Source organism: Ochlerotatus camptorhynchus, unplaced genomic scaffold (assembly GCF_037179485.1).
Source record: "Ochlerotatus camptorhynchus isolate MF236.1 unplaced genomic scaffold, CSIRO-AGI_Acam_v1.1 ptg000024l, whole genome shotgun sequence".
NCBI lineage: Eukaryota > Metazoa > Arthropoda > Insecta > Diptera > Culicidae > Ochlerotatus > Ochlerotatus camptorhynchus.
Window position 1 is genome coordinate 1751698 of NW_027040516.1, and position 25285 is coordinate 1776982.

A 25285-nucleotide genomic window follows, 5' to 3' on the forward strand; every position below is an offset into this window, starting at 1 on the left:
TTCTCAAATGTTAGTCTAGATAAATTTTGGAGTGGCATATTTAGTCAAGGTCCACACATCCAGAAAGTTTAATTGAAATCTGAGTGGGTGCTGCCTGCTCCGAATACGATTTGGCGCGAAATGCGTCAACTGTAAAATCACAATTTTACTTTGAATTTCAAGCTACAATGTAGGAAAAAAGCACATAAAGGGTGATACGGTCAAAATTTGGTCAAGGGAAAACGCGTGTAAATCGGTGAAATCGTTTATTTAAAAAATCAAATTAAATTTCTTTTTCAAGTTCAATTAGTATAAAATTCAGGAAAAATATTCAGTTTGGCTTCCGCTTTTCCAAATCCGAATTGCCGGGCCTTACGCTTGACCCCTGCCATCAGATTTTGTACAGCCACCTTGTCCACCTTCTTCGCCGCAGAAAGCCAGTTTGCCTTGAACTGCTGCTCGCCCTTAGCAGTTTTTTTGGTCTTCTTTAGGTTCCGCTTGACAATAGCCCAGTATTTCTCAATTGGGCGGAGCTCTGGCGTGATGGGAGGGTTCTTGTCCTTGGGAACCACCTGCACGTTGTTGGCGGCGTACCACTCCATGGCCTTTTTACCGTAATGACAAGATGCCAAATCCGGCCAAAACAGTACGGAACAACCGTGTTTCTTCAAGAAAGGCAGCAAACGTTTATTCAAACACTCTTTCACGTAAATTTCTTGGTTGACAGTCCCGGAAGCTATGAAAATGCTGCTTTTCAAGCCACAGGTACAGATGGCTTGCCAAACCAGATATTTCTTTGCGAACTTTGACAGTTTCATGTGCTTGAAAACATCTGCTACCTTTCCCCTTCCTTTTGCCGTATAAAACTCCTGTCCCGGAAGCTGCTTGTAGTCGGCTTTGACGTAGGTTTCGTCGTCCATTACCACGCAGTCAAACTTCGTCAGCATCGTCGTGTACAGCCTCCGGGATCGCGCTTTGGCCGTCGTATTTTGTTTATCATCGCGATTTGGAGTCACTACCTTCTTGTAAGTCGATAGTCCGGCTCGTTTTTTGGCTCGATGCACGGTTGTAGACGATACACCCAGCTTATTTGCGGAATCTCGGAGAGAGAGGTTAGGGTTTCGCTTGAAACTACCGGCAACTCTCTTTGTCGTCTCAGCGGCTTCCGGTTTTCGATTTCCCCCCCATCCAGACTTCCTGGCTGTCGACAAACGTTCCCCAAACACTTTAATTACATTTGTAACGGTTGATTTTGCAACTTTTAGCGATTTTGCCAACTTTGCGTGCGAGTAGCTCGGATTTTCGCGATGCGCGAGCAAAATTTTGATACGCTGCTCTTCTTGCTTGGACGGCATTTTGACAACTGAAGAGTGAATTCCAAAATCAAAATAGGAGCAACATTCTACACACACACACCTTCAAAATGAGGAGTGTTCAGGTTTTTTAAATGCAAAATTGAAAGAAATACGTCAAGTTGATATTGACCCAATTTTGACCGTATAACCCTTTAGAACGTTTTAACTAGTTGTACATCGGACTTGTTACATTGGAAGATTTTTCTCCATGACATAATCAATGAGTATTACATTGGACGTTTTGTTCTACACGATATTAGATTCCCTTTCACAGATTTCAGAGTAGAATACCTTACTTTAGATTGGTCCCGCGTTTAGAAAATGAGCACCAATCATGTTGGGCAGTTCAAATGACCGAAGTAACAATCATGTACCCATCATTTCAAACTGCACATTGGACAATTTTTGACCTATGATTATCTTAAATAAATGAAAGTAAGTTTGGATGGGTGTTTTTGTATCTTAACAATGATACTCAACTCGATTTGTTTGTATTTTTTTACTGAGGACCTTTTGAAAAGTGACGCGAGAATTTCATTCGACTAGCGAAAAATCAGGTGCCATATAAAAATTGATTTCCTTATTGTTGAGGTAGGATGTACTTTAGGGTGAGTTAACTTTCCAACCCTTGTTCCCCACTGCTCTTTCAATGCGTATAAAGGTCCCAAGAGCTAAATTTGAACGTATTTGGTTATAATTTCGATTTACAGGAGAATTTTAAATGTTTTAAATCTGGGTTACACGGCAAAAAAATAATTTTGATATCACATCAAAGTGGATGCACTACAATCATGTCGAAAATTTCATGTAATTTTTATGACCACTTAAATAAACAAATGCAGTAAAAGCAGCGTAATGTTAGTTCATGCATTGTATTAATGATAATTTTGTCCTTTTTAGCAAGTAATATTACACCATACTTTCGACTGAAATCCCATGAGGGATTGAGATCCTCACAAACAGAGGCCGCTTCAAACGGTCCTAAGCGAAAGTTGATGCTAACCGTCGTTCTACCGAAACACAACAACTCCACTCACATTTCTCGCGTAACATTTGAAAAGGGCCAATCCTCGCTGATCGATTCTCTTCGTCGACTTTCTCTTTGGTTTACCACGGCAACATAAACGAATTTCTTGCTAATATCGCAGCACAGTTTGACAGAAGATGATGTTAGCTTGCGCCGGAAATAACACACTGAATGGGAAATTCATAGGCCATTTTAACATGTTGCGCGAAATTTGAGGGGGTTAGAAGTATAGTCGCTATATTCATAGTCTGGCGGATAGAATTTCGGGAGCCAATTGAGCTGTCAAATAGCGGAACCAATCGAGTAAATCACGACCAACAACATAAAAGAGCACATCAGCTATTGCGAACAAAATTTCGGGAACCGTTTTCTCGTGACTCAAGACTCGCCTACACAAACTAAAGCCATCTTTAGGTTGTAGAAAGTTTCCCCTAACCGATGATGCTGGTAATTTACCTTCGATTAGCGATTAAAGAATAATCAAAGTTTTGTTTATACAAGATGATAGTACCTTTTCAATTGTTGATCTAAACGGTTCCGCTTTTTGATAAATCGAAATGCTATCCGCCAGACAATGAATATAGCGACTATAGGTTAGAAGGAAAGGGGTATAAGTGACTTTGATCGATTCTCTTCATCGACTTTCTCTTTTGATAGCCACAGGTTTAAAAACAGATTTTGCGCTATTTCCAGGGCTGTTACAACAGGCGCGGATTTCGCGAATTTCACGGATTTCGCGATTTTCGCGGATTTGTCGCGGATTTGAACTTTCAGTCGCGAAAATCGCGGAAACATTAAATGATGTCGTGAAAATCGCGAAGGAACTGATGTGCTGTCACAAAAATTGTGGAATTGTCCCGGATTATTTTGCTGTCATCAATTGTGTTGTTCATTTGGCTCTCAATTTTTTACCGGTTCAAAGCAAACACCATGCAGATAATCGAGAAATGATCTCAATTCCATAAGTCACACCGGATTTACACGGAAAATTCCCTGAGATCTGTCCAACGTGAGACATTTTCATGTTTTTTTTAATTTTATTTCCAATATGAACATAGCACTTTTCGTTGTCAAATCATAAACGAATCGTATGCATGCGAATAATTGCCATGTATACCGGATATTCTAGGTTCTTCAAATCGTCCAGGAGTTCAGTTGATTTGTTCTACTATATCAACCAAGACTGCAATAATGTCTGTAGTATCGAAATATGTCCAAACAGATTCAAAGTGTTCAATGTGGATCGTGCCTGACCTATTGCTACGTATACAAGATGTTACAGGTTCTGAAATCATTCTGGAGATCAGATTATTTTTCTACTACATCACCCAACACTAATTCAATATATGTAGTATCGAAATATGCCCAAACAAATTTGCAATGTCTATGTGGATCATGTCAATCTATTTCCGTGTATGCCAAATGTTCTAAGACCGGAAATGAACCAGCGTCTGGCTGAAAATCTCCTTCATAAAGACAACCAACCAACCAACCATGTTCTAAGATTTAAAAATCGATATGTCGATACTACAGATATTATACCAGTCTTTGTTGATCTAGTAAAACAAATCATCTGAACTGCAGGACGATTTGGAGAACCTAGATCGTCTGGTATACGTGGAAATAATTAAACATTATCCATATAGACACTATGAATCTGTTTGCACATATTTCGATACTACAGACTTTATCCCAGTCATGGTTGATTTAGACAGAATGATTTAGAGATCTTATAACATCTGGTATACATAGCAATAGTTCATGCTTGATCCACATAGACACTGTGCATCTGTCTGGAAATATTTCGATACTAAAGACATTGTCCCAATCTCGGTTGATCTAGTAGATCAAATTGTCTGAACTCCAGGACGATTTGACGAACCTGCAACATCTGGATTACTCGGAAATCGATCATTAAATGATCCACATATACACTTTGAATCTGATTGGACATTTTTCGATACTACAGACATTATTGCAGTCTTGGTTGATCTAGTAGAACAAATCAACTGATGTCCAGGACGATTTGGAAAACATATAATTTCCGGTATACATAGTAATAAGTCGTGCATGATCCTAAAAGTCACATATATACGATTCGATTATGATTTGACATCGAAAAGGTTCATATTCGAAATAAAAAATATCATGAAAATGTCTCAACATTGGACAGACCCCAAGGAATGTAAATACAAAACCGCGACGTGACATACAAGTGTGACTTATGAAACTCTGGTAATTTCTCGATTATGTGCAGGGTGTTTGGTTTGAATCAGTAAAAAAATTAGAAAACTAGAGCCAAATTAACTACAACATTTAGGACAGCAAAATACGTCAGAGACGCAAAGGTTAATTTTCAAAAAAATAATTGCATTTCAAATGAAAATGCATTATTTTTTTAATAATCTTTCATCAAATCTAGGCCGGTATTATTCAATTAAATCTCATAATGTAAGGGTGTTTTATTATGTTCACTAATAAGTCAGAATTTAAACTATACATAAATAACTGAAGATGATACAATGTTTTTCTTTTATTTTAAATTCAAAGGTTACAAACGATTCTCCTTTAGCTCTGTCGGTAAAGGCGCAGCTACAAAGCAAGTCCATGCTGGAGGCGACTGAGTCCTATTCCCGTCCGGTCTATTAATTTTTCGGGTTGGAAAATTTCTCTACTTCCTTGGGCGTAGGATGGTACAGCCATAGAAAGCTCTCAATTAAAATGTGAAAGTACTTTAAAGAACACTAAGGCAAAAATCTAATATGCTATAAGCAATTAGCTTGAAATGCCATGTAGTAGTATACAAATGCTATTTTTAAGCAATGAAAACAGTTTTTTTTTTGTCGCGGATTAGTATTTGAAGTCGCGGATTTCTTTTGTGAAATCGCGGATTTCGCGGATCAAATTTATAAAATCTTGTAACAGCCCTGTAATTTCTGCCTCATCGATTGATAGAAGAGGTTCTCATCTAGCATCCAGAATGGCACACGAATCAAGGAATGTGTTTGCAGCTGAATTATAAACGAAAGATAAAGTCGATGAAGATAATCGATCAAAGTCACTTACACCGCTTTCTTTCTAACTCCCTCATTTATCATCACTGGAGGAACATTCCCTTGCTGATTTCCTCCACCGATCCTGACACGTGAGTGCGGAGTCTGTTTTTCCACGCAGTCCAACCTGGAGTAAGTTAAGCTACAACAAAAAAAAAATACTACAGAAAATAATAACGCAAAATAGAACGACTCCAAAATGTGAAGAATCTAGCCAACTAAAATTAACATTACGGGGAAAGCTTTTACTTTACGAAAACAACATTTATTTCAGGGCTGACCATGATTGCCGTCGCTGCTTTATCCGTATCGGCACAGAAGCATCCCTTTGTCGGAGTGAGGTCGGCAAAGTAGCACCCTATTTAACGTAGAAACACTGGAATAAGAGACCAGCGGAGACACTGTTATGATTCCAATCGACCTGTCAAAAGCGGTTCCAATCTGCAATGTTTATAAATGATTAGCTTCAACTAGGGAGAAGTATTAAAATCGTTTAACAATCACTCATGAACTTGCTCGTCGGTTCATTGTCGAAGTCACTCGCAAGTAGTTACAAATGCAAGTGATGCCAGGATTGCTTTGATGTTTATCTTGTTGCCAAATTCATGTTTTTCTTTCTCCGCTGGTCTCTTATTCCAGTGTTTCTAATTTAACGGTGGTTGTGTTGCGCATTGAAACGCTCCCTTCCGAATTCTCCCCGAACCGGGAATCTTGACATTGAAGCGTTGGGTCTAGAGAGCACGATTTAATTCCTTGGTTGCTGTGTGCCGAGCAAAGCCATCTATCGCTATGCGGTGCAAACTCCAATCTGCACAAAAAAAACGATCCTGCACAAAAAAGCTGTCGAACATCTCCACACAAAACACATTATTCGCCTTATCTTTCTACGAACTTTGCACACACAATAAGTTGACCGCACGTAACATTTAACGAAGATAACAAATCAAGAAGACTGGCAACTTTGCCTGAATCCAAGCGACAGATACAATGGCGCTGCGCTTGAGTGAAGGTAGAAGGAACGCATAGAAAAATAGCAAATACACAAACCCTTCTTCTGAGAATGTAATCTTTGCTATCAAATTCGTTCGAAGCATTTACCTTTGAGCGGCAGATGACGCGATTGTACCTGTCTCATGGCGTTCGTATCAGAAAATGGAAGAGTTGCCAGTCTTCTTGATTTGTTGTCTTCGCTTTTAATCTAAAGTTTGAACTCTGACTAACACATACGAGCGCTGCCTTTGATTATTGTTTAAATTATTAAAGATGCAAAATTCAGCTTCGAAACAATTTTGGAAATAATTCCAATATAATTGATAGAAGAGCTCTATGTGCATTATAACGATGTATTTTCTGATGATTGGATGAGGATTCTAGGTCCAATTCTAATAAGAATTCAAAACAGGTTCTGATTTTTTAAGGGAGCTTTGAGAGATGATCTCTGGTGATAGTTCTAAAAGAATTCTGGGGTGAGGATATTTTCAAGAGAACTCTAAAGAGTTCGAAATAAATTACGAGAAGAATTCCAATGGAATCCAATGTGGAGGGTTCAATCTCAAAGGAACTCTAAGCAGAGTTTCAAGAGTATTCTGAGATGAATGTTGGTTTTGAGAATTCTCAGAAAATACCATGGGAATTCTGAGGGAAATACGAATTGATTATTCTAGACAAAAAATTATTAAATTTGTAACCGTTCACGAATTTTCGTTGAGGTTTTCGTAGAACTCAGTGGCTTAAGCGCCACTCTCGATTAGGAGAGACCACTGGTCATGTTCGAATTTTGCCCGATTTATGAGACCTTATCTCAGAGAACCTCTTGAACGGTTTCCGATTACTAATGGCACAACTAGCTTTAATATCAAAAGTAAAACGCCAAGTCCCGTAGAACCGCAGATATTATCGGAACGAAAGAATTACTCTGACTTACCCAGAACATGAACGAAACGGAAAGAGAAAGAAGGAATTATTACTCAACTGAGCGGTAATCGAAGGAAAAACTGAACGTAAGATAGCGAGTGCCTTTTATTCCAGGGAAAAAACATTCTAAAGCATAAAAAACTAATTTTCAATTTTCATTAAACACTATTATTGAGTTCGTTTATTCGGGTTGGATTTCTGGATGAGTGTACGGAAAAAGAGCAAATCATGGCCATGATTAAAAACATGCTCTAACAAACCTGCGCAGGTTTTTCGAAGCGAAGAACGACGGCTCGATGATGGCTGACGGTGGGGACTCGACGACTCGATGATGCCGACGGAAGGCGACCTTCCAGCTAGCGTGGCGATGGCGGCGAGGCGTTATGGCGCCGCACATGAGCTGCTGTATGGCGAGCAGCGATGAAGGTGACCCGTGCGCAGTATGGCCGAACTAGAGTTGCGGAGAGAGTGGCGGCTGGACGGAAGGCTTCCGATTTAATACGTCGAGAGCTGAGCCTCGACCGTAGTCGTGCTTTCCCGGGAGATTCGCCCCTCAGAGAAAAGCGGGCCAACTTACCGCCGCACGGCTTCGCGTACTAATCTTCCGCTATGACCGCCCGGGATGGAATGAAACCCACCCTTCTCCTTGGATTGAATCCGGACCGTGGTACGCTCTTGGCTACGCACTCAAACGGTCCGCGCTCTCGGAAAGAATGGTCCACAAGAGGTTGCAGCGGAAAAAGGACCTCGTCGACGGTTGATTGGCGACCGTCGGAAAACTTTCGCTCCGACGAATAGCGAACTTCACTCTTCTCCGTTTAGCTACCTTTGAACAGGCGGGCCTTCGCTTGGCGCACGAGTCTGATGATCCGTTTCATACGGACGACGGAATAGATGCCACTTAACAGAACCCCTTGTCCGACCTTGCGATAGCCGAACCAAAGATAAAAATCCAACCCGTACAAAAAAAGCACAAAGCGCTGGAAATCCAACGCGAACTCGCATTAATTAAATAATTACAATATAAACTAAAATCAATTATTACCTTTTTTGTACAAAATTCACTGAAACAAAACGAACAGACTACGCGGAATTTAAAACTACCTTAGCTACACTGTACAAAGAAAGGAAACGTCTTAGTAAAACTTCTGAAAATAAAACTCACTCACTAAAGTTTAACTACCTGTTAAGGCAATTCAAATGCACAAACGACTTTTAACGAGAATCTTATTCGTGCACTTCTGTTCACCAGCCGATTCGAAAGCGAAATGGACTAGTCAGAGTACCTTTCGCGGGGAAGAAAGTTCCTAACGACATTCTTCTTTAGAAATTAAGGTTGTCTTTTAAAAAACGATTCTTTTATTCAAAAATTGCGCCAAACTAATCGAATGGCGAAGTATTTCATGGCGCCTTCCGAAAGCATGTGCAATAAAAGCTACTATCTATAAAGATGAGCTTTTTATAGCAAAATGTTTATCCAGGACACCTAACCATAAACAACGCGTAACTTCGATATGAAACGCACGAAATATTTCACTACTGAATGAAATCTAAATGAAAATTTAAATAATGCAATGAATTTTATTTTAAACTAGCTGAGAGTGCCCGGCCTTGCTCGGGATTCAATATTAGCTTGGGTTCATGCGCCAATTAAAAAAAGCATGCTATATTGTACGTAGCCCCCTCCCCTTTATCTAACGGGCTACCCCCTATGACCTCCACATGCCAGATTTGGTTCCATTTGCTTGATTAGTTCTCGAGTTATGCAGAAATTTCTGTTTCATTTGTATGGGAGCCCCTCTTTACAGAGGAGGGAGGGGTCTCGAACCATCATAAGAACCTTTCCTTGCTCCAAAAACCCCTGCATACAAATTTTCACGCCGATCTGTTCAGTAGCTTCCGAGTCTATAAGGGTCAGACAGACAGACAGACAGACAGACAGACAGACAGACAGACAGACAGACAGACAGACAGACAGACAGACAGACAGACAGACAGACAGACAGAAATTCATTTTTATATATATAGATTTAGTTCGATAAAATATTTAGAGAAAAAAAAGAAAACCGCACAGCGTTACAATTTCTGTGGTTAATTGCATGGGCATTCTAAGGAGATTTCAACTAAATTTAAAATGGATTAATGGAAGGAACCTTCAAGGAATTCTTGGGAGAGCCATTACAAAATCAAAAGTACTCTACTTTAACTAATCATGTTTCATTACTTCATGAGTGAAGTTATCGATATCAGACTTAAAAGGAACATTTTTTACGATGGCTGAGGAGATGAAAGTATAGAGTTCATAGTTCTATAACGGCTGTGTGAAAATTGTATATAGAAAGTAGGAAACGAGATCCCCCGATTGAGGAGATCGGGTAGATGCATGTCAGATGGCGACTTGAGTGTGAAACAATCTCCCTTTTGCCAGTGGTGGCGGGAAGAAATACCCCTCACCATCCATCAACGGGGGAGTTTGGTAAAAGGAATGCTCGATCCGATTCGTGCCTTCATCAAAATTGATTTTTGCTCGAATTTTACTTTCTTTATACAATTTTCACATTGCCGTACTCTAACTGAACTATCAACTCTATACTTTCATCTCCTCAACTATCGTATAAAATGTCCACTTTAAGTCTGATTTTTGACGTTAATCATCTCCAACTACGAACATAATCTATTTACAAGAATATTGTTAATTGTTCTGCAAAGGATTTCAAGAGTGCAATATTATTTTTTTATTAAGCTTATTTTAGAGGCAAGTTCAAGAGAAGGGGAATGATTCTATAAAAGTTCTTGAGATTTTCCGAAGAAATTTTGTGAAAAAACTTAGCGAAATATCAAAATTATCTACCTCTAATTTTAAATATTTTCAACGTAACTGTCGTTGTACTGATTTATTGAACCCTATTTAAGCTATCGGTTTCATTGGTTTATACATTAATGCAAACGTACCTATATCAAACAACCAGTAAAATTTAAAAAAAAATCCGAGAAGATCCGGAAATTGCTTTTTGTTAGTCATCATGTGTAACGTAATCAAAATTATTCAAATCACTTACAATGCTGTTTATAGGAGTTATTCAAATCACTTCCAATGCTGTTTATAGGAGATTCCTTGAATTAATTTCAATATCAAATCAAATGTCGCTGTTGGTTACTTATTTATTATTTAAAAGTCGCTATTTGGTCACTATTTCCGTAATTTTAGTATTGCCGTTTCGTTTTGTGTTTGCCTCAATGTGAATGTGTTTTCATAAAGCAGTGCAATCGTTCTCCTCAGTGTGATAAGCTGTAAGTGTGCTCGTTGCGCTCAATGTGTAAGGAAATAACAAGCCTGCTCTGGCATTTTCCGGGTGCCCCCGAGGAAGTGGCCAGAATTAAACTTTAGTCAAGTCTCATGATGCAATTTATTGAATAATATATTTGTAAGAAGTGTTCGATCTCACCAAATCTGAAGCCTAAGGCAACATTATGCAGCTCGAAATGAAACATTTTTTTGTGCGAACGCTTGTATGATAAAGTTTTTCGTTTCGAGTTGCGAAATGTGGCCTCTGAATCTCAAATAAAGCCCATGAAAATGTGCATGTCCTAGTTTTTTAAGTTCCAAAATGGGAAACCCAAAACCCCAAAGTATAAAAACTCGACTACTTTTTTTCCCATAATCTCAAAAAACTTAACAAGTGGCATTTGGTTACTTTAGGCATTTTAACACATTTTAGGTTATTCAAGACTTTGTAAGGAGATGAGATTTGCACTCGTGCCCATTAGCGTGAAAGGCATAGATTCGAACCACTACGCCGGCGTCGTCCCCAAGTGACACATTATTGATATGAATACATGTAATCCAGTGGTTTTATTCATTTGGGAAACGAGCAAGATCTCGAATACACAAATAAAGCCACGCATTAAATATAGTTTGTAAATTCTCATAAGTGGTTAAGTTATCTGTATCCTTGAAGGTTCAATGTTCATAGCAAATTAAAAACAAATTCACCTCCGCCGCAAGCACTTCGATTCGAAATACTTATAGTAATCTACTAAGCCAACATTCCGATGCACTGTTTCTTTTCTTTCTGTTCTTCTTTAACAAACTTCTTATAGTTGGCTTCCGCACCAATCGGCAGTCAATATCTATCCACTGTATCAGTACAATCATCTGCGTAGTAAGAAAATCGACTGCAAGCATAAAACCAGTAACGGTAGCTCAAATTGGCATCCATTTGAAAATTACTATCCCGATTCGGTTACCATTTTGCAGAGGTTAGCAAGTCACTTTACAAAAGTTTCCTCGTTACTAGTTCACTATTTTGTTTTTATTACTACCTAGCCTTAATTCATGGTATAAGAAAACACACATTTCACCACCACATTGCTGGCCGTTCACATGTTTCCCTTCTTGTTTCGTTCAATAACCATTCAACTAACCAACTACTTTTTTCCGCTAAATATTTCAAATTCCTTCGATGTTTGCCCTCTGGACTGTTGTGCGAGATCGTTTGCAAAACTGATCTGATCTAATCCGAAACTTTTCTGCTGTCGTTTTTGGCCCGGAATTTCCCCCTCAGGAGCGGCTTGTTGAACTTTTGCGCCGTGGCATTGGCCCTCAACGACCAGGGCTACCGGGCGGTGGGAATCCGCATCGATTCCGGCGACTTGGCCTACCTGAGCTGCCTGTCACGGGAAACCTTCGAGCGGATCAGCGAGCGCTTCAAGCTGCCGTGGTTCAGCAAACTGACCATCGTGGCGTCGAACGACATCAATGAGGAGACGATTCTGAGCTTGAACGAGCAGGGCCACAAGATCGATTGCTTCGGAATTGGAACCCATTTGGGTGAGTTGGTTCTTTGGGTTTTGAGTCGGTTGATAAAATTTTGAACGGTTTGTTTGTTTGTTTGTTTTTCAGTGACCTGTCAGCGACAGCCGGCCCTCGGATGCGTCTACAAGATGGTGGAAATCAATACTCAGCCGCGGATCAAGTTGAGCCAGGACGTCGGCAAGGTGACGATGCCGGGCAACAAGAACGTTTTCCGCCTGTACGGTGCCGATGGGCACGCTCTGATCGATTTGCTTCAGCGGGTAGACGAAAGCCCTCCGGAAGTTGGCCAGAAGGTGCTCTGCCGCCATCCATTCCAAGAATCGAAGCGAGCCTACGTCATTCCCACGCACGTCGAGGCCCTGTACGACGTGTACTGGGCCGACGGGCGAGTGACGCAGGCGATGCCCTCGCTGGATGAGGTGCGCGACCGTGTGCAGAACTCGCTCAAGACGCTCCGGCAGGATCACAAGCGTACGCTGAATCCAACGCCGTACAAGGTAATGGATTGCAATATGTTCTATGACCAATGACTAGTGATTTTCCGACTTTTCCCCGCAAAATCTTGATACAGTCAACTCTCCACGTTTTTCTATATGTCGATGGTTATCTCGGTCCCTAGTTGGTCAATGTTGTTCTATAACTCGATCTCTTCATATCTCGGAAGGGACCATCAATATCAAGATATGGAGAGTTGACTGTATTTACCATTTCTTCGAAAATTATTGCTTGGACAGCAATATTTCTTATGTACCACCTACTTAAGCTTGCTTTTCGATGAACTGTGGAGGCAAAACTGGTTCATTCGGAGAAGCCTCTGCAGTTGGGATAGCGGGTATTTTCCAGGTCCATTGCGGTTAGCAAGGGAAGCGAATGGCTTCTTTTGCATTTAAGTACCTAAGTAATCTAGACGGTATCAAGGCAGTGATGGGCAAAACACCGGTACGGATTTCTAAATCATAACCAATGTGCTGATCTGTTGTACCGAGTGTTTGGTGCTGCTGTCGGTTCGGTTTGATAGTTGCAAGCAACACCGCACCGTGTTCACCAGTTCGCTGCACACGGTGCGGTTCTGATTTTCCAGTACCGGTGTTCGTGCTCACAAGGATGATGTTTTGAATTCATGAACCGATCCGGTACTGTTTTATGTTTATGTGCATGATGCGTGTTATTTAGAACTGCCAGTGCACAGTGGTCCAGAATGCAGATTTAGGTGGAATGATATGTTTTGAGCCTGAAATTGAAAGTTTAGGCTAAAAGTCTCTTGTACAAAGTTGTTCCTTATAGTTATGCCCTCATTTTTATGACAATGAATTCTAGGTTGGTTCCTATTATCATTAAAATCAAAAATCTAACTTATTTGTTTGAATAAATTAAGGTATACATTCTTCGACAAATTTATAGCTGAGCTAATTTCAAGCAACTTTGTAGAAAACAACTTTTTTGTATCTCTTAAATTGGCCGATTTAGAGCTATTTTCTTGAATTGAGTTAGGGTGGCTCTAAAAAACACAGTTGTTTTGATCTAGTTTTCTTATTTCGAATTTCTCAGCAAAGGTGTCTTCAAATAACTTTTAGATCTTAAGAAGGTGCAAATTTTTGCCCTAGCAACTTCTATTCAATTTTCATACTGCCGTACTCTAACGGAACTATCCACCTACCCTCTTCTAAAGATCATTCTCTAGCTAATAAATCATCACACTAAAGCTTCATGTTAGCATTTCCAACCAACTCTGAAAATCGTTAACTTCGCGTATGAAGTAACATAAAAAAAACACTTTGAACAAAAAAGTTGTTTTCTACAAAGTTGCTCGAAATTAGCTCAGCTATAAATTTGTCGAAGAATGTATACCTTAATTTATTCAAACAAATAAGTTAGATTTCTGATTTTAATGATAATAGGAACCAACCTAGAATTCATTGTCATAAAAATGAGGGCATAACTATAAGGAACAACTTTGTAGAAGAGACTTTTAGCCTAAAGTTTCAATTTCATGCTCAAAACATATCATTCCACCTAAATCTGCATTCTGGACCACTGTGCAGTGATGGCAGATAACTGAACAGAATTTGTATTTGATGAATAAAATTATGCAGTGTCAAGTCGAAAAAGGGGTTTTCGAATACGGTGGCCACATTGCGCATCTCGAAACGAAAAACTTTTTCATACAAGCGTTCGTACAAATAGTCGAGATTCGCAATTTGACCCTAGAAAAACTGTGAATTCAAATGATGTATTACGTAATGTGGGTATTTCCAGAATCGGGGTGACGTGGAGACCGGAAATCGTTGACCAACGACATCTTGAAATCCAAGATGGCGGCTTCCGGTTATAGAAAAAAATGAAACAATGACAAATATCTTTCGATATGGGTATTTCCGGAATCAGAGTGATGTCTTGAGTACGGAAATCAATGTCTGATGCCATCTTGAAACCCAAGATGGCGGTTTCCGGTTGTAGGAAAACTGAGAAATACTAGCAAATATCCTTCAATATGGGTATGTTTAGAATCAGGATGACGTATATATACCGAAAATCAATGTCTAACGCCATTTTGAAACCCAAGATGGCGGTTTCCGGTTATAGAAAAACTGGTAAATAATGTTAAATATCCTTCAATATGGGTATTTTTGGAATCAGGATGACGTATATATACCGGAAATCAATGTATGAAACATTTTGAAATCCAAGATGGCGGCTTGCTGTTAAAGAAAAAAACTGGGAAATACTGTCAAATTCCCTTCAATATGGGTATTTCCGGAAACGGGATAACGTCTATAGACCAGAAATCAATGTCAAACGCCATCTTGAAACCCAATATAGCGGCTTCCGGTTGCAGATAAACTGGGAAATAATCTCAAATACCCTTAGATATGGGTATTTCTGGAATCGGGGTGATGTCTCGAGAGCAGAAATCAATGTCCGACGCCATTTTGGCAACTCCCACACCTGGACCCTACCTATCGACCGATCAACTCATGAACCGGGACCAACGGCTTTACTTCCCTTGCGAAGAAAGGCGTGATCAATTTTATGCCTCAGAAAATATCGGCGGCGCCGACTGGGATTGGACCCAGGCCTTTTGGGGTGAGAGGCAACCACATTCTAATCGACGGGAAATTCTTCTCCGACATTATCAACGTCCGCACGTACCGCAGTGCGAACATAGATTCGGACCACTACCTAGTTGCAGTATGCATGCGCTCAAAACTCTCGACGGTGCATAACACACGTCGTAGTCGAACGCCACGACCCAACATTGAGCAACTACGGGACACCGGAGTTGCCCAGGACTACGCGCAGCAGCTGGAAGTTGCACTACCCACGGAAGAGCAGCTTGGCGCAGCTTCTCTTGAAGATGGCTGGAGGGACATCCGTTCAGCCATAGATAGTACTGCTGCAGCGGCACTAGGTACTGCAATCCCGGACCGAAGAAATGACTGGTTTGACGGCGAATGCAAACTGTTAGTAGAGGAGAAGAATGCAGCACGGGCGAGAATGCTTCAACACCGCACGAGATTGAATGTGAATACAGACAAGCGCGGAACAGACAAAACTCGGTTTTCCGAAGGAAGAAGCGTCAGCAGGAAGACCGAGATCGCGAGGCGATGGAAAATCTGTACCGCGTAAACGACACACGGAAGTTCTACGAGAAACTAAATAGTTCGCGCAAAGGCTACGTGCCGCAAGCCGATGTGTGCAAGGACTTGGACGGTAACCTTCTCACGAACGAGTGTGAGGTGATTGAGAGGTGGAAGCAGTACTATGACGAGCACATCAACGGTGAAGCAGCAGAAAACGAAGGTGGCACGGCAACAGACCTTGGAGCACGCGCAGAAGACGACAGGCTACCGGCCCCTGATCTTCAAGAAGTTGAGGAGGAGATCGGTCGGCTGAAGAACAACAAAGCAACTGGTGTAGATCAACTACCAAGTGAGCTATTGAAATACGGTGGTGAAGCACTGGCAAGAGCGCTGCACTGGGTAATTGCCCAGATTTGGGAGGAGGAGATATTACCGGAGGAGTGGATGGAAGGTGTCGTATGCCCAATCTACAAAAAGGGCGACAAGTTGGATTGCTGCAACTACCGCGCGATCACACTGCTGAGCGCCGCCTACAAGGTACTCTCCCAAATTCTATGCCGCCGTCTGTCACCATATGCAAGAGAGTTCGTGGGGCAATACCAGGCGGGATTCATGGGTGCCCGCGCTACCACGGACCAAATTTTCGCGATTCGGCAGGTTCTGCAGAAATGCCGCGAATACAACGTGCCCACACATCATTTGTTCATCGATTTCAAATCCGCATACGACACAATCGATCGAGATCAGCTATGGCAGATTATGCACGAGTACGGATTTCCGGATAAACTGACGCGATTGGTCAAGTCGACGATGGATCGAGTGATGTGCGTCGTCCGTGTATCGGGGACACTCTCAAGTCCCTTTGAATCTCGAAGGGGGTTACGGCAAGGTGATGGACTTTCGTGTCTGCTGTTCAACATCGCGTTAGAAGATGTGATCAGAAGAGCTGGGATAGACACGAGTGGCACGATATTCAGAAAGTCCATCCAGCTCCTTGGCTTCGCCGATGACATTGACATTATGGCACGGAACTTTGAGATGATGGCGGAAACGTACATCAGACTGAAGGCTGAAGCTAGACGGATTGGACTTGCCATCAACGCATCAAAAACAAAATACATGAAAGCAAGAGGTTCTAGGGAAGACAATGTTAGCCTCCCACCCCGAGTTCAGATTGACGGTGACGAAATCGAGGTGGTCGATGAGTTCGTGTATTTGGGCTCACTGGTGACCGCCCAAAATGATACCAGCAGAGAAATTCAAAGACGCATTATGGCAGGAAATCGTGCCTACTTTGGACTCCGTGACCCAACAGGAACAAGAAGAAGAGGCGCGCAGCGGGCAAGGTGGATCGACCAAGTAGAAGGTGACCTGCGGACCCTTCGCAGACTACGAGGCTGGCGAACTGTGGCCATGGATCGATTAGAGTGGAGACGACTTCTTCGGACAGCAGAGGACAACAAGGCCAAAATTGATCAAGGCTGATAACTAAATAAGTTATGCGATAACAACTGAAAACAAAATGATATCTGGGATAACAAGACTTGTTATCTAGATGATATCGGGTTGTTATTCTACTTTGCTCAGGATGCCAAAACAGATTCCGCAAGGGTCTCGTTAGGGGCAATTAATCATTTAGACAAGCTTCTGCGTTCATTTTTCATCAGATGTCACCACTGTTGTTTGCGGTAACACATATCAGAAATAAGGCATAATCTGTTTTCCGTTAGTTATTCATAGAAGACAGTGCAGTCAAAAAACCTATAAATTCCTTCCACAGATTATACACTGCAAAACATGTCTAGCACCTCTATATGTATATGCATTTAGATTCACATCCAAAATTCATCCTTTTTATCATTCGCAACACAAAAAATGCTTCTTAAGCCCCGCCCGAGGGGGACGACTCTATCTACGCTGCAGGAAAGATTGTGTTCTGCTGGGGCTAGCTGATCGCACGCTGAGTATATAGAAAGAAGATTGATGACGATTCTGAAGATTTCCTGTAAAAAGGTGATGCGCGATGCAAGTAGATGCGAGAAATGCAAGAAGATTTTTCGAACATTGATTCGCCAGTGTGAGATTTTTTGAGCATCTAAAATTGAGATTTAGATGTGTCGCTCCCCTCGGACCCGCCCAGTTAAAGAAAAATCGCGAAGCTTTGAAAGTATTGTTTGTGTCGAGTAGGCTTAGAAGGAGGGACTTCGGATATTAATCAGTGCCAGGTACTCTATTAAAAATCCTGTGAGGAGGAAACCACAAATCGTATATTATTCAAAGACATGGCATATTGAGTGATTGCACTCGTGAGAGACAATTTTCTCCCTCAACTTTGAATGTGTTGGCTCTCTGGGGACTGTTAGGAAAGCGGCTGAAACATGTATGGGAGAAAAATTGTTTTATTAAGGTATAGCTTGCTTAATAATAATTTCCTGGAAATATCTGAACGACATAGTCCATGAATCATTCCTATAGGTTTCAAAATGTCTATATGGGCATTTTTATATCTTCCTACCAGTGAAACAGCGCCATCTGTGTGAAAATAGCTTTTACTAAATGGTTAATTTTTGCCAGCACCATAAAATGCCATAATGGTTTTGGACGATCTTTTTTCTTCTTCTTCTTTCCTTTATTTAACGTCGGTCTCTGTTCCGCAATCTAGTGCCAATCACCGACAGACATCAATTGCCATCCACTGATGGCAATCGAATGTGCAGGAAGGCAGCTTCCACACCTGCGTAGGATATCGCACCCATTCAAACACACATGTGCCGGGACCAACAGCATTACTTCCCTTCCGAAGGAAGACGTGAGCAGAGATTTTTATGCCTCAGAAAAATCCCACCCAGGATTGAACCCAGACTCATTGGGGTGAGAAAGCAGTCACGCTTACCACTACACCACCGGCGCCGGCTTTGGAAGATCTTGCCAAGAGACATAGATTGATCACTGTACATACTGATGTGGCTTCTTTTGAACATCTGGAACAAGTTCAACCAGAGCCTTTTTGGGGACAATACATTTTTATCACCGAAACATGCTCTTGCGGCCTACCGAACTTCATGATCGTTTATGGGCTTCATCTACCCCCTAGCGGTCATCCGAACTTACCTATAGAACTTACCTATGAACTCCTGAAACTACAACTGCAAAGCCCCCATATTCAGAGCATAACCCGATACAGAAGTTCATTGAGACTTGGATATTCTGAATTTCCCTTGGAAGTCTTCTGAATTCTTTCAAATAAACTTCAAGTTCACAAAACAAAAACTAGGAAGCTTGCTGTTTAATAAACACTACCAAGCATATCTTCCTGGCTCTTGCTTCTGCGTTGTATTCAAGACGCACAAGCAGCGAAGACCGAAGACTTACATTTCTTTTAATTCTAAAAATATCTCGGAAAAATCCTAAATCTTTTCTACGAATATTCGTGAATAGCTGGGAAGTTTCCTAAATTGTAACGATTTTTCTCCAGGGTCTAAGTCACTCTGGCACCTTGTGACTGTGCTGATAGTGTTTTTGTGTGTTTTGGGGTGTTTCTGTGTCGAACGAGCTGTCAAAACGTTAAGCGGCACCAGACAATGTTTACTGGCAACCATGATTTCCACAAAGCTGAAAATGACAGATCCCTCTGCGATCGTGGTTGTTTATTGGCGTTGACGGGGACTCTGTAGCTCTTTACTCCTATGGTAAAATCCAATAAGCAAACGTCAGACTGTGCGAGATACAGAGTGGACTGTGTACCATCCTTTCACTGCAACGAAAATTCCCATAAGAAACTGTCAATCTTTGCAAGAAGAGACGATGTTTTGACGATGCCATCATCGCCAATTATACGGAACAAATCTTTGGGGAAAACGGGTTCAACGGCAACTGGGGAGCGGTTCTTTGTAGATCATGACCTGCGTAGACAATTGTCCGTACAAAAAAATTGTATGAGCCATGGATAATTTCACTCATCTCCCATGTTCCGTACGATAAGCCAAATTTGGGTAAACCGGCTCAAAGTAGTTTGCATTTAAGGACGGCAAAAAAAATTACCCATCGCTAAGTTATTTTCAATTTTTTCTACCCAAAATTAAGTTCAATTAACTCAAATTTGGGTATATCGTATATTACTCAATTTTGGCTTCTCGTACGGAACTAGACGGTTGAGTCGAATCTTTCGTTCTATTTTTGACAACAATAGCGAGAGGAAATGAAACGGGCAGAGGTCAAATAACTCAAATTTGAGTTTAAAAAACCCAAGCGGTGGGTAGTTTTGTTTTTCTGTGCAGATCATAAAAGGTGAATGATAAAATCAGATTAGATGGATTGATAGATTGGTCTATTATAAACAACATAATATGTAAAAATTCTTGGAAGTGGTGCCAGAATTGATGAAAAATCATCTTTTATCGGGTGGCAGCCTGCATGACAAGGTGTTTGGAGTATGTCACAGTGTGGTTTTGTGGGTTTTAACACAAGGTAGCAGAGTGACTTACCCCCTGATGTTCCCCAAACTTATAGGAAGTTCAATGAGTTTTTTTGAAGCAAGATCTCTGACAAACTGCTACGAAGTTCCTCCAACATATTCGAAGATCCCTGCAATAAGGTGATCCAAGAGACGCTTCTCAGTGGAACTGACAGCTAGAAATCAAGAGTGTGTGAGTGATCTGGTGTTAATGGTGCTGAATGTAAACATAAACAAAGCAGAAATTCATATGAGAGTGAACTGTCAGTTCTACTGTGATCTGTCAAAAGTTATTGGCAAACAAAAAAGTCAGCTGATCGCAACTGTCTCGTGGACAGCCTTATTCTAAACGGCATGCTGAACTTTTAAGAAGTTTGTTTGAGCTACTATACGATATTGTCTGAATTTATAGTTTGCCGTACTTCTTCGAAGATCTCTGAACTTTAACAAAACTCCCTGCACTTCTATGAAGTTTTATGAAGTTCCACGAATTGCTTCGTAATTTGCTACAAAGTTCGCTTCGCTTCTACGTTTCTCGTTGATTTTCGGCAAAGTTTACTAAGGTCCCTGAACTTGTACGGAATTCCAAGAACTATTTCATAAAGAAAGAGAGGATTAGTAATTTTCATTTAATTACACTACCTTATTTACTTATCCTTGATGCGTATTTCGTCTACAATGTGCAGACTTCTTGAGTGTGTTGTACTAGTACTCGACTATTTCATGTCCATCCATTTTTCAACGAATTGTCCTGAAATTAATAAAAGGTCCTCAAACTTTTATGAGGTTCTCTCTATTTAAATATTGTTCTCTTAACTTCTACGAAGTTCCCAAAACTTGAGCAATGTTTTCGTATCCACGAAGTTTCTTGATTCTTTCTCTCCGAAGCTATACGAAGTTCTCAGAATTTCTACGAAACTTCCTGAATTTCAACGAGTTAGAGTCAGAGCGTAAAATTATTGACTGCCTAGGCTGAGTGTGAAAGTACTGCACTATTCAATCCATTGCTCTGTGCAGACCGTTTGTACCAAACGGTAAAGGACGAGGCAAAGAAAGAGCCAACAAAAACATTCAGTCACTCACGAGCAGGCGACGCACACCGCTTGCCTTCGCTCTCACAGCATGTAATTGAGTCATTTTTCCATAGAAAATGTACGCTCAGTCATTCAAAACAAATATTGGGTACCATCACGACAGAATAAACGTGTTGACTGAGCTACTGAGTGCTCGGCTGTCAGTGATTCGTTAACCTCTCAATCATTCAGACTCTCACGAGACAGTGAATGATGAGGCAGATGTCGACTGAACAATCTTCAAAATTTTCGGAACTTCTACAACATTCTCTGAACTCCTACGTATTTTACTAAGGTTCAACGAAGTTGGCTAAGCTTCTGCAAAGTTAACTGGGTTCTTTAATTGAAAAGATATATGTAGGTTATTATACATCATCTGAAAGAGCTCCATTTTCTGAGCACAATGAATTTTTTTTTTTGAACGCAAAGACTTTCATCTCGATTTTAAATCAAAATTTGAAGCAATATTATAAATAAGGTCTGTATCCACATTAATCCGGACACCTTCAAATCATTGTAACTTTTGAAATATTGCACGTAGGAGTGAAAAATTTCGCTGAGGCTTTGCTGGGAGTCATTGATTAAAAAGACTATGATTGGTGTTTACATTTCATGTTAACTGTTCAAGATGACGACGACACTTGTGCGAGTGGATTTTGTACGGACGTAATGCAAATCCTGACTTGTCAATACGGGAACTTGCAAAAAATAGGATTTACCTAAATCCACTGTTCACGGTGTGCTCAAATAATTTTCCGAACGTTTAACGGTCGAGAGGAAACCAAGAAGTGATAAAAACATTGATCCAGTCATGGACCGAAACGTGAAGAGGATTTTGAAGGAAAACCCAAATCTCTCTGTTCGAACGGTGGCTCGTAAAATAGGAATGTCACCTGGTTTTGCCCAAAAATCAAAACAGCGTTTGGGGCTGAAGGCGTATAAAGTAAAATCAGTTTCAAATCGCAACGACAAACAGAATTTGACAGCAAAATCACGCGCTCGACGTTTGTACTGCGAATATTTGACGAAGTTTTCATGCGTTGTCATGGACGATGAAACTTATGTCCTTGAAAATTTCAAGCAGCTTCCAGGGCTGGCTTTCTATTCTGCTATGGCCAAAGATGCTACAGCTGGGTATTTCAGGACGAAGAAGGCATCGAATTTTCCCTAAAAATACTTTATATGGCAAGCAATTTGCACGTGTGGCCGAAAGAGTAAATCTGTCGTCACTACAGGCACAACCAACGTGGAGATTTAACAGAAAGAGAGCCTGCAGAAGCGATTGCTACCCATCATCAAAAACCACAAAGAAAACACCTTTGTTCAGGTCTGATTTGGCATCATGCCGTTATGATAAAACTGTGATGGAGTGGTACGAAGCAAATCAAGTGAATATTTTAATAAAAACCGCAAACCCGCCAAATTGTCCAGAGTTATGTCCAATTGAGAGATATTGGGCTCTGATGAAGCGGAAAGAAACAAGGAATCAGAGATATCAAACACTTCCAACAAATTTGGACAAAGACGGCCACCACCGTATCTGAGGAGTCTGTACATTTTGTAATTTGTTGTCTTGCGTGACAGTCTATTAATATTCGTGCACTCGTGACTCTACCGTCGTCTTTCTCCCACAACACGAACGGTAGAACAACGTTCGAGCAAAAAGAAAATTATCACACAACTGTCATATGACAATGTGTGATTTCGTTCTAATTCCTCAATTTTGTGTAAATCAATCCATTTCTGATCAGACTAGGGCTACTAGGACATCGTTGCTTGCTATTTTCAGAATTCACACAAGCACAACGTGAGCAGCTCTTGTTATGAGAAAAACTAAAATACATACATTCGTGACGGGCTTCGGCGACAGTGTCGTATGACAAAGACTGTCATATGACATTTCAGTATGGTACTGACTTTGATAGCTTGTTTTGCAAGTGTCGGAAGCAGGGGTTGAAACAGTTGACGTTTTTTACCACACTCGCTTCGTTGTCGTGCGCGACAGTCTGTTTGTATTCGAACACTCATGCTCTACCGTCGTCTCTCTCACGCAACACGAGCTGTAGAATAACATTCGAGCTAAAAGGAAATTATCAAAATAGCTATCATATGACATGTGCGATTTCGTTGTAATTCCTCAATGTGGTGTAAATCAAACCATTTCTGATCAGAAATATTATTTCTAGAACATCATTACTTGCTATTTTCAGAATTCACACAAGTACAACATCAGCAGCTCTTCTTATGAGAAAAACTAAAATACATACCTACATGACGGTCTTCGGCGACAGTGTCGTATGACAGAGCCTGTCATATTACATTTTAGTTTGGTACTGTACTATGATAGCCTGTTTTGCAAATGTCGGAGGCAAAGGCAGTCAATTATCACAGAAAATGTGTCGACTACCGTGACCGCTTACAAGACTGGTCGGAAGCGAAGGTAGCCGATTATCACAGAAAATCCGTCGACTGCAGTGACCGCTTACAGCACTGGTCACAACACGTGCTTGGTATTGTTGTTTCCAGCACCTACTTGCAGTTTTAATGAAATAATGGTCTTAGCGCGTGAAATGATTCTCGGGGACAATCGAGCAATCCTAGATAGTAGTAGTCAGCAACAAAATAATATCCGAAAAACCGCTTCCATGACTAATTTCTTATCATCCTATATTTGTCCATCATTCCAGGTCGCCGTGAGTGATAATTTGTACAACTTCATCCATGACCTCTGGTTACAGAACGCTCCGATCGGGGAACTGTCATGATAAGCTGGTACGTGCAACGAATTACCGAGGCAACTCTGTCCCGTTTTAGTCATTCTCAATATCCAGTACACACTAACTTTGTATTTGAGTAATATATTTGTTATGCATCGCATTCAAAATGCGACGGGTTTTTAAGCTTCTCAGTGTGAAGTCAAAACCATAAAATTTTACAATTTGTTAAAACAGAAACGTAAGTTATTACGTGCACAAACCGAGTGCTGAACCAACCAATATCGATGGAGGTGATTTTTGCAGGATAGTTAACAGGCTAACGAGTGATGAGGCGGCAATGGATCAAAGACGGTGGCTATTTTGGAGGAGGTATTTTGGAGCAAAGAATGGAAAGCGCAGAAAAGAAGCAATTCCGAATGGAAGCTTATTTTTAGAAATGAATCACTATTCCTACACGGAGACAGATTTAGATCATTCCGAACACAAACTGCAAGCCGTTCAATATTGTTGATTACAGAGATAGTCATAGAGTGCACAGAAAGTACAACCGAATTAAAGCGTAGTATTTATTTGTCCTCTGGGTTAGAATCCTAGAGTTGTTTTTTTATTCGAAATTGCAAATCCAGTGTCATTTACAAAAGTTTAGTAACAATTTTCATATACCAATCATGCAAATACAAATAGCTATACAAATTGAACCTTTCAGGAATTTGATTCAATTTTAAAACACAAGTAATGTGCCTTAAAGAGGGTTCACCTGAGTAAAAGTCATACACACACAATTGTTACAAATATTATCTAGCAATACCTTAGCTGTATCGTAAAACTAGTAAACCCCTTCTTATTTCACTTCTAAAAAATAAGCTTTCATTTCAAACACACTGGTAGCTAATATAGTTTTCCTTGTTCCACCCGATTTCCAACACCACAACTGCGTCATTCTTGTTTCCCAGTCTTTTCACTTTATCCGAAATTGATCGTAGAAGATCTCAGATAAACTTAACCTTGAAGATGCCCCTTATTAATATCATTGGCAAACTAAGTGATGGTTTAAATTTGAATGAAAATAAAGACAAACAAAATGAAGAACTTGATGCAATAGCAGATTAAACTTATAGGGAAGACATACAACAACAGCAACCTAGCTAATAGTAAAAAATAATACACTTGAGCTCCCAGAGCATTGGATAAACAACGTGAGTAAAATCAGTTTTGCCTTATTGTCGTTTTCTTTGGTTAGTGGAATATCACACAGCTCTGGGGGTTGGTTGAAGTTGAAGCTATCAACACAAACGAGGAAAGTTTACGCCGCCAAAA

At 40.6% G+C, this 25285-nt stretch overlaps 1 protein-coding gene across 5 annotated transcripts in view; it reads left to right on the forward strand.

Moving 5' to 3' along the window:
• Positions 1–24747, forward strand: part of Naprt (nicotinate phosphoribosyltransferase) — an 88648-nt gene extending 63901 nt beyond the window's left edge. For all 5 annotated transcript variants that reach the window (XM_065229230.1, XM_065229238.1, XM_065229248.1 and 2 more), the window contains 3 exons: positions 11894–12159; positions 12232–12641; positions 23939–24747. In XM_065229230.1, the coding sequence (XP_065085302.1) occupies positions 11894–12159; positions 12232–12641; positions 23939–24016 (754 nt within the window). In that variant the 3' untranslated portion in view covers positions 24017–24747. The remainder of the gene's footprint in view (positions 1–11893; positions 12160–12231; positions 12642–23938) is intronic.
• Positions 24748–25285: the final 538 nt, after the last annotated feature.